Source organism: Haliotis rufescens, unplaced genomic scaffold, assembly GCF_023055435.1.
Source record: "Haliotis rufescens isolate VD_foot unplaced genomic scaffold, xgHalRufe1.0.p SCAF_15, whole genome shotgun sequence".
Lineage (NCBI taxonomy): Eukaryota > Metazoa > Mollusca > Gastropoda > Lepetellida > Haliotidae > Haliotis > Haliotis rufescens.
This window is the reverse complement of record NW_025963835.1, coordinates 33,281,349-33,291,696: the sequence shown is the minus strand read 5'-3', so window position 1 is coordinate 33,291,696 and position 10,348 is coordinate 33,281,349. Positions and strand designations below refer to the sequence as shown.

The 10,348-nt window shown below is 42.0% G+C and overlaps 1 protein-coding gene across 2 annotated transcripts; it reads right to left on the bottom strand.

Annotated features, from left to right (window-relative positions):
* Positions 1-1,292: 1,292 nt before the first annotated feature.
* On the bottom strand, positions 1,293-9,971 carry LOC124132059 (transmembrane protein 45B-like). Of its 2 annotated transcripts, none has more exons than XM_046495669.2 (2): positions 9,824-9,971; positions 1,293-7,323 (listed from the first exon to the last, which is right to left on the bottom strand). In XM_046495669.2, exon 2 carries the CDS (start codon positions 7,235-7,237, stop codon positions 6,401-6,403), a length of 837 nt encoding a protein of 278 aa, XP_046351625.2. In that variant the 5' UTR covers positions 7,238-7,323; positions 9,824-9,971; the 3' UTR covers positions 1,293-6,400. The 2 variants fall into 2 exon arrangements, with proteins under 2 accessions (XP_046351625.2, XP_046351624.2); XM_046495668.2 differs by having other exon boundaries at positions 9,839-9,971.
* Positions 9,972-10,348: the final 377 nt, after the last annotated feature.

Sequence of the window (10,348 nt, the reverse complement as noted above, 5' to 3'; positions counted from 1 at the left end):
TACAGTGGGACATTCAGACAAAGCCTGTTGTGGCTATACTGTTTGTTTGTTTATTTGTTGTTTAACGCCGCACTCAGTAATATTCCAGCTATATGACGGCGGTCTGTAAATTATCGAGTCTGGACCAGACAATCCAGTGATTGACATCATGAGCATCGTTCTACGTAATTGGGATCGATGACACGCATCAACCAAGTCCGCGAGCCTGACCACCCAATCCTGTTAGTCGCCTCTTACGACAAGTATAATGAAATCTCAATTTGAACAAAATGACATTTATGATTTTGTCTTCCAATAGTTTCGAATTCTTCCCAAGACACCAAAAATAGAACTTCTTTGTGGATTGTGTGGAGTAGAGGGCCAGGGTGTTCGTGGGATATGTTCGACAGGTCACACCAATCTACTTTGTTTCTCTGATCAGCTTGCCCTGATCACTCCAAAAATAATGTTATTTGTCTCATCTTGAGTTCATTAATTTTAAGTTTGTTCTAATCACCTCATATGAATATTCAAGAAACCTTTTCTGCATTTTGGCATATTGACCCAAAAGACAGAAACAATAGTCCTGTCCCAACCTTAATACTGATTCATGTCCACTTCATTTCCTATTGACCTTAGCTATTTGTAAAACATGGCAGTCATAAACAAATATATATATATATATATAAACAAACACATTGTCTAGTTTGGCAAAAAATATAATATCATACCAGTAAAATAATGCATGTTCATTTGTCTCTTGTGACATTCTATTTGTTAATGCATGATTCAAAGGGGGGGGACAAGGCTTGGCGTGGCTTGGGGGTCGGGGGTTTGGTCGGGAGTGAGGTTGGGGGTTGTGTCAGGAGTGAGGTTGGGGGTTGGGGGGTCAGAAGTGTGTGTGGGGGGGGGGGGGTGGGGTGTCAGGGACTGAGCACTTGCCCTTTTCAGACACGTTACTGCATGACAGATCCAACTACAAAACCCAGCTTTTTGCTTACTTGGGTAAAGCCACTGAATGCACATTAACATTCCAGCCCTGACTGGACACCATTCATAACATCTGCACCCATTCTGTGTCATGTCATCACTAGGATACACATCACCTGTAGGATGACAGTATGGCAGAGTGAGTGAGTGAGTGAGTGAGTGAGTTGGGTTAAACGCCGCTTTTAACATTATTCCAGTCATATCACGGCGTGTCAGCTTAATGTGGGAGGAAAGCCCGAAGTGATGCAGGTCTCAGACGTTTACCACTTCGGTGAAACCCACGAGCACAGGTATGGTGCTGACAAACCTAGAAACATAATCGGGGCGAACCGGGATTCGAACCCACAATCATAGGTTTCTGGCGTGCCCAAGGGATGCAACCCTGCACAGCGAATTGCGGCGCCTTAGACGACTGGGCCACCCGTGCCCCCCCAGTATGGCAGAGATGCTACTATGAGACAAATCAGGTGAAGTTAAGCAACGTCGTGGAGAGTCCATGGATGGGTGACCGCGTTCGGCAGCTTGAGAATTTCAAGGGCTTTGGTCCAGCCCCACATGTGATGTCTGCTTGAGCAAGTGACTTTGTTCAAGCTATGCCTCTGTTCACCCAGCAGTAAATGGGTACCAGGAAGGATGTGGTTGTTAACCTAGTGCCTAACAGGCAGCATGGGTTGTATTATCCTCAGGGAGCTGAGAATGATTGTTGAATGCACACTGGGTAATGATAGTGCTTTGAGTATGCCCCTGTGTGGTGTGGAAATATGCGGCCTATTATTATTATTATTATTATTATTATACCTCCACCAGGAGAAGGAATGTAACACTGCTGTACAACCATGCCAACAAAGCTTTAATCAGGATGGCCTCTTGCGAAAGTGGAGTTTTAATTCCAAATACAAAACCCAGCTCTTCGCTTAGGTTATGTCAGTGAATGCACATACCCTGACTGGTTTGTTTGTTTGTTTGTTTGTCGTTTAACATCACACTCAGCAATATTCCAGCTATATGACGTCAGTCTGCAAATTATCGAGTCTGGACCAGATAATCCAGTGATCGACAAAATGAGCATCGATCTACCCAATTGGGATACAATGACATGCATCAACCAAGTCAGCGAGTCTGACCACTCTATCCCGTTAGTCGCCTCTTACGACAAGCAAAGCATGGGTGACTGGTAAAAGCTGCTAATATAAAGATGTTCAATCATCAGACGAGTACCTATAGCATGACCTTAGTACTAAGTAATACATAATACACTAGATGGTAATTCCACCAATACAGCTTAACTTCAGGCACTGCAGATTAAACCACGCTGAAGACAGGCCTTTGACCAGTAGCGTAGTTCTCGCCTATCCCAGGTCACATCAATCAGGCCAACACACAGGTACAGCAGCAATACATATATACTACTCCAAAGAAGTGGAGGAACACCTGATTTCTTCATATGACTTAAGTTAAACTATCATGTACATTTAATGGCCATGACAGTTTAACTATTGTCATATAAAACATAGGGTGTTATACAGAATATTTCATAACCAGGATGATAATTACCCAGTGAACAGAATATTGCACAATGGAAAACATACAAAAACAGCATAGAGTACCTGTATACCTGGACTAGAACATTAATCATGTTAACATCAGACTGTAGATAAAAAAATTACTTTCTGTAACCATGGTAACATGGCACCAATCACAGAAGACACAGTATAAATACATGCTGTTTCAAAAGTGGGGTATTTCCTCTATGATAAAAACAAAACATGCAGTTATTTTTCTCTTATTAGGTAAGGCCAAACTAAATTGTTTTACAAACAAAACATAGATACAAAATGTCTACGGTATTCACAACATGCTCAGAGACTGACAATTTAAATGGCATCTTCAATCAGGTGATGTGTAACAGTTTTAAAACCTCTTGGCCAGCTGGCAACTGTTTTACCGATGACAATGTATTGACTGAATCCTTGCAAGGTACTTTGTCCTCTGTCTGATACGGCATCAAAAATGCAGACCACACAGAAGGGAGATACATTGAAGACAACCAAATGTCCGTGTAATCCTCTTGGGCCGGTAATCATCTCGTCAGGAAGCAATGCTGGTCAATAGAGAGGTGACTGGAGACTGGGACAGGCAGAGGCTGGAGTTTAAATAATGATGTTTGAAACAAATTTTGCCAGGACCGGAAATAAAGATTGGTTGATAGAGTGCCAGAGTACTCAGATAACGGCGTATAGAGAGTGGTGGAGTACACAGATACCCATCTTCCTGAGGTAAGGGAGTTAACTGACTATAAAAGTCCAGTTTCCACCCTTGCCGAACTAGGCTGGAATTTCCAGGCTCGATCGGAGCACCACCAGTAGCTATTACATGATGTCCCTTCTATTGACCAATCAGTTTCCATCTCACATATCCCTTGCATTTGCTTCAAACAAAATGTCAGCACCCAGGCAAGACGAACTGATCAATAATTAAGATCTATATTGTAATAAAACGGGTCTTACCCTGCGCAGTGCATCAAATAAATTGAGCACCTTGATTAAAAACATGAAAAGATTTGCAAAATCGATGCCCAGTTGACTGTACATATTCTTTGCAAATCCTGCAGTCGACGGAAATCTGCACATTAAAAACCAACCGGTTGTCAAGTTTGTTACATGATTTTGATTGGCCTATCCATAGACTTGTTAATCCAGCCAAAATGTAACTCCATAATTCAAGCCAAGTTCGGCAAGGTTGGAAACTGGCCTTTTAAAGTCATTTAACTCCCATGCCACGGGAAGCTGATAGATGCTGGTTTATAAAGAGTGTCGGAGAACGCAGATGCCGAGTCCACTGTATTTTTGGGTGGAATATTAAACTGCCACATGTGTATACCACATTTTTGTGATTTTCAAAAGGGGGATCTGGATCTGACAAACAAAACCTGATTATATTCATTATGCGCAGACAGTAACGTTTTTCACCCAAACAAATAATACTTAAAAAAACAGAGAAAAAGGTGAGACAATTGTGTCAGTCCTCATTTCTTTGACACATCAAAAAACACAAAAACACTTCTGTAAGGCAGAATATGACACCTCCCCCTTATTTTGTTTCAGAACGACCAGCATGTCAAACAGACTAAATGTTTTTCCAAGCATTTTCGGGAATATATAATTTTACCCCCTCCCTCCTCCGAATATGAAATATATCGGGCCTTTACAAGAAAATAATGGTCATGACTTTCAACATCTTGGAAGATTGGTCTTACCCAGGAAAACATTGCACATTATTTATGTGAAGAGACACAATAGAAACAATCATTTCGAAGTGTAAAACTCAACAATTTCAAATGTAAATACATCATTACAGCACTTGGTATATTTTGGCTTGACCAGAAGTTGTAAACAACACAAAGTCATGGCGTGGTACCAAAACACATCTACCATTTGTACAGTATTTGTACATAAATTTAAATACATTAAAATATATTTAAGTAGCTAGGCACATGGACATAACATTCATATTCCTTGACATAAATTTGAAAGTCACTTGTGAATTAAAATGCAACATTACTGTAATGAAGATAGTGGCTGACTGTGATTCCAGCACAGAGACACAACCAGACATTTTGTAGAATGGAATTAAAACCCACATGTGTAGGACCTGTATAGAGCTGTGTGTAGGACCCTGTGTAGAGCTGTGTGTAGGACCCTGTATGGAGCTGTGTGTAGGACCCTGTGTAGAGCTGTGTGTAGGACCCTGTGTAGAGCTGTGTGTAGGACCCTGTACAGAGCTGTGTGTAGGACCCTGTGTAGAGCTGTGTGTAGGACCCTGTGTAGAGCGGTGTGTAGGACCCTGTATAGAGCTGTGTGTAGGACCCTGTATAGTGCTGTGTGTAGGACCTGTGTAGAGCTGTGTGTAGGACCCTGTATAGAGCTGTGTGTAGGACCCTGTACAGAGCTGTGTGTAGGACCTGTATAGAGCTGTGTGTAGGACCTGTATAGAGCTGTGTGTAGGACCTGTATAGAGCGGTGTGTAGGACCTGTATAGAGCTGTGAGTAGGACCTGTATAGAGCTGTGTGTAGGATCCTGTAAAGAACTCAGAAGACCTCACAAATAGAAAAAAATATCAGAACATCTGTATTGTCACAATTCTTCAAGCAGTAGACATGGTAGACACATTCACATCCTTTCATATAAAGTCTGTCACATAATGCTGTTAGGGGCACTGAATCTTTGGATGCCTCATAGCTTGTTCTAGGGCTGGGTAAAAAGATTGATAATCGGAAGAACGATGAACAATTATCGATATGAGTGAGTAAGTATGGTTTTATGCCGCTTTTAGCAATATACCAGCAATATCACGGCGGGGGACACCAGAAATGGGATCTGTATGGATAGCCGGCCCTAGCTTGTTCTATTGGGTGGCCCTGCAAGGCAAAGGGAGAGAACCAATGATTCGAACATGCAAGACGGTTCAGTCCTGCTGTGCAGTGTCAGAATAAACCAGGGATGAAAACACACTTATCTAAAATAATTAATCCCTTTCACTCCAAGTGAAAGCAAAAACTGTCATAAAATTCTAGAGAAAGTTCATCAATATCCACATTGAATAAACTTGATAAAGATATGTCAGAACAAATCATCATAATACTCCGGTATCAATGTCTGACTAATATGGAGAGTTTTGATTGAAGTTTTGGCTTCATTCTATTTTTAGCAATAAACGGAATTCCCAGCAGTCAATTTGCCCCTCCCTCTCAACCACTGAAGTTTATTAAAACTTGACCCTCCTCCCCAAATGAAGTTTATTAAAACTTGACCCTCTTCCCCAAATGAAGTTTATTAAAACTTGACCCTCTTCCCCAAATGAAGTTTATTAAAACTGGAAAACAGAGCAAATCAAAACTATCCATAAACCGGGCATTAACACAAAACATTGGCAGCTCTCCTCAAAGATGCTCCCGTAATACTGAGTTATGATTGCCAACACTAATACTACACTTTGAAGATTGAGGCATTGTGGGATAACTGTCTTCACGACAATCTTACTGGCAGGAACAAGAACATACATTTTTAGGAGAGGAAATATATCTCGAGGGGCCGACATGTACAATACATGCTTAGTTGACACTGCTTATTAATCCGGGGGCGGGGGGGGATTTACTTAACTCCAATATGTAATCTCAAATATACTGGCTTCATCCTGGCAAACAATGGGAGATCCTAAAACATGGAACTCAGAAATATATTTCTGAAAGATATTTACTTCTGTGGAAGACCCTGATATTTTCAAAGAGCTCTCACTTAACCATGTCGACATTGTTATCAATGTACTGATGTACAATGAAGATGACACAGTTTCCATGGTAGCACCATCTGAAGGTGTGTTACGCTCCGTATCAACCAGCATCTTCTTTACCTCGTCATTCCTTATTGTTCTTTACTCAACATCAGATTCGAATCTGTCTAAAACATGATAATCAAAATGCACCCTGTTCTCCAGGTAGATGGTATCTTGTCCGGCAGCGGTGTCCGTGGCAACACAGCAACATATCTGCTTTTGCAACATCTTGAACACAATCAACCAAATCGACAAAATCAGGAAAAAGTTAATTCCACAATGCCAAGTAAAATACATGACCACCAACAAGATCTTATCCGAGTCAGTGTTGACCATGAGAGATTTGTCTTCGACCAGAAACGCCACCTGTAGGCCCCATGTCCCTTGAGTCAAGAGGAGATAACTCCGCATGACTGGACACAGCACCTGATCCCCATACTTCATTTCCATGGCAGTTGCAGCAAGGGTGGCGAGGGATGTGTACAGCATGAGCGAGTACAACACCGTCACTGGCTGCTCCGAGAATTGTGACCTTGACACGAAAACCACTGATTGGATGGTGAAAAACAACATGAGAGCCACATAGTCTAGTTGTTGGTAGAATGTATTCCCGCTCCATCGGGCTAAAATGTCCATCACACCCGAAACCATAAAAAACATGAATATCGTTGCAATTTCTCTATTAGTCAAGAAGTCCACTTTGGCAGCACCATTGAAAGAAAATAAAATGATCGCTATAGCGAGACTAGAAATCACTTTGAACACGCCCTCTACCGGGTGTTTCTTGTCCCAGGCACAACAAGGGTAGGTAACTGAGTTAAAGAAATCACAGTGTCGCTGTTTCATGAAGTGGTAGCGTTTCGTGACCTGAATCAGCCACCAGAGTGCGATCAGGGCGAAATAGGCACTGGCCGTTATAAGGCCGATCTGAACCATGACTACTTGTTTGGTAACTGTCGTCACTTCCACTCACGGAATCGACACTTGCAGGAGATCTTGCACATCAGCATAACGAGGGACACCTGCAATAAACAGAACAATTTATTTATCATCAAATACTAGTCAAAATATGTTAAAGGACACCTGATTCTTTCATATTACTACAGGGGGGCATCGGGGGCCCAGTTGTCTAAGGCGGTGCAATTTGCTGTGCAGAGTTGCGTCCCTTGGACATGCCAGAAGGTGAGGTGAAATTGGGTTTAAAGTCGCGTCCAAGATTATTGCACTTATATAGCGACGTGCATGCATGAGTGTGTGTGTGGCTGCTTGTACTAGACCGGACTGATGCTGATTTATAGTGCTAGCTCACTGAGATACCATGCTGCAGTTTAACATGAATACCCAACTCAGACACAGTATACTGACTCCGAGCTGACCAGTCCTTGCTTTAAACCACTTAATGCCGAGCGCCAGACAGGGTAACAACAAGTACCATCTTTAAACGTCTTTTGGTATGACGCGGCTGGGGATCTAACCCTGGACCTTCCGCTCTCCGGGTGGACGCTCTACCACTAGGCCACGGAGGCGGTCTGGACACGCGAGAAACCTATGATTGTGGGTTCGAATCCAGGTTAGACCTGATTATGTTTCTAGGTTTGTCAGCACTATATCCATGCTCGTTGGTTTCACCGAAGTGGTAAACATCTGAGACCTGCATCACTTCGGGCTTTTCACCCACATTAAGCGGACACGCCGTGATATAACTGGAATACTGTTACAAGTGGCGTTAAACCCAACTCACTCTCACTCACTCATATTACTATAGCTAATTTGTCATGCCATGACATTAGTCAGATTGACCATAATAATATGAAAGACTCAGGCGTTCGTTAACTACTTTTGAGCAGTATACTTTTAAACATGTCAAGTGTACACAACGACTTACATACATGATTTAGCAAGACTTAACTGTACCCCTGAAGTGTGAGCACCGATCCACATGACTGGGTTATGATGACAGTCGGCAGAGTTCCAGAGATGATAGGGATATAATGATGACAGGTCAACTCACTCATAGACTCACCTAATATGGACTATTTGACTACACAGGTTGTTTTTTCATTAGCCATGGTGAGCTTACGAATCGCAATTACATGTAAACGTTAATTAACAAGGCCAGAATTAAACAATGGTGAGTGAGTGAGTGAGTATGGTTTTACGCCGCTTTTAGCAATATTCCAGCAATATCACGGCGGGGGACACCAGAAATGGGCTTCACACATTGTACCCATGTCGGGAATCGAACCCGGGTCTTCGGCGTGACGAGCGAACGCTTTAACCACTGGGCTACCCGACCGCCCCTAAACAATGGTGAAAATATCCAAGTATCAAAAAATTACTTTTACAATCCCCATGAAGATTTGGGTTAGAAATGGTCTTCAGCAACCCATGCTTGTAACAGGCCACTAACTGTCAGACTCACTGACTTGGTTGATGCATGTCATCATATCCAAATTGCATTGATCGACGCTCAGGACAGCAATCATTGGATTGTCTGGGCCAGACTAGATCGCAGTCATATAGCTGGAATATTCCTGAGTGGGCATTAACAACAAACAAAACAACCATGTTACAAATATACAGAACATTTAACTCAGTATGGTCTGATCCAGATAAAATTATAAGACACAAGGAGAAATCTCTGTAACATTGTCCAAACTTCTCAAAGGCGGATCCAGAGGGAGGGAGGGAGGGAGGGAGGGTGGTGGGGGGCCATGGGTATAGTACGTATTCATATTGTTATGTTACATTGTTGGCGGAATATGTTTTCTAATCATGCAACCTCAAGTTTAACAACTGTTACAGACTGTATGACCGATTCAAAATACTTTAAAAAGCATTGTCTGAAATGGAAGTCGCAACTTTGAAACTGGTACACAAAGCTTAAGAAAGTTACTTTCTAAGTACCTAACGTCGACTTCCTGTTGGTCATTTCATTGGTAGGTCATAGTTCGCGAAAGGTTGTTCTGACATGACTTGTAATGGGATGTCCTCGTCGATAGCGAGAACTTGTATCTGATTTGAATAAGATTGAGGTAATCTAAGCATGTGAATTATCCTGTTTTCTTTATTTAAAGCATTAATTGTTTATTGTTAAGCAAGTTTATCTCTGCAGCCGTTGTAATATGCAGCTACCAGCCGATTCGTCTCGCATCAAAGCAAGGGCTGTGTACTCGCTGGCGGATGACCAATGAGTACGCTGATCTCTGATTAATGAGTGATTTCGGTTTTGCAAATTAGGTGTGTCGGAGTTGGAGTGCGACACTGTCGGATTAACGGGTCTAAATAGCACTGATTTAATCGGTTCCCATCATTAGTGTCGGATAAAGCCGATTGTCAGATTAACGTGACTTGACTGTATTTCCAAATATAGTATGTTGTAGGCAGCATATTTATCTGAGAGATGTTTTACATATTTCGGTCCACACCCTTTTAAAAATGCGGAGTCCCTTGCTTATCGTCTACCATCAGCTCCCTGTATTTCCTAATACACACTTTGAAAACAATGGAAACAATACACACATTTGCTGCCCACACCTCGAAGCGTCAGCCGATGATATCCACCACGGCCGACCGTGTAGTTTCTGTCGTCCAACTTCCGTCATACAAATCCAACATCTTTCTGATTTTCTTCCAACACCCCATGGGGGCCTTTTCAAGTGTGTAGTCGAAGGGAGGTAACTCTGAAATACTACGGAAATGCTTTCCGTCGCGCGTCAGAACGTGGTGAGTCATGTTTGAGCGACTGACATTGATTGGCAGGGGCTCGGATTTTCAGGTGCATGGTGATTGCCATGTTGTGTTCTTTGCCGCAAATAGATCTACATAATAAAATATTCAAAATTTTAGATAATGAGTAGTGTTTTTCTTCTTAAAAGAGAGCTGAGATATTTTTTTATGCCTAATTTCAAATTCAACCCATGGAAGAAAGTTGAAATTTTCTCACCGTTCAACTGTACAGATTAAGGTGATTTTGAAACAGGACAATGCTAATAGCAGAATAATTAAGCAATAAAATAATAGATAAAGACAATTTTTAACACCATG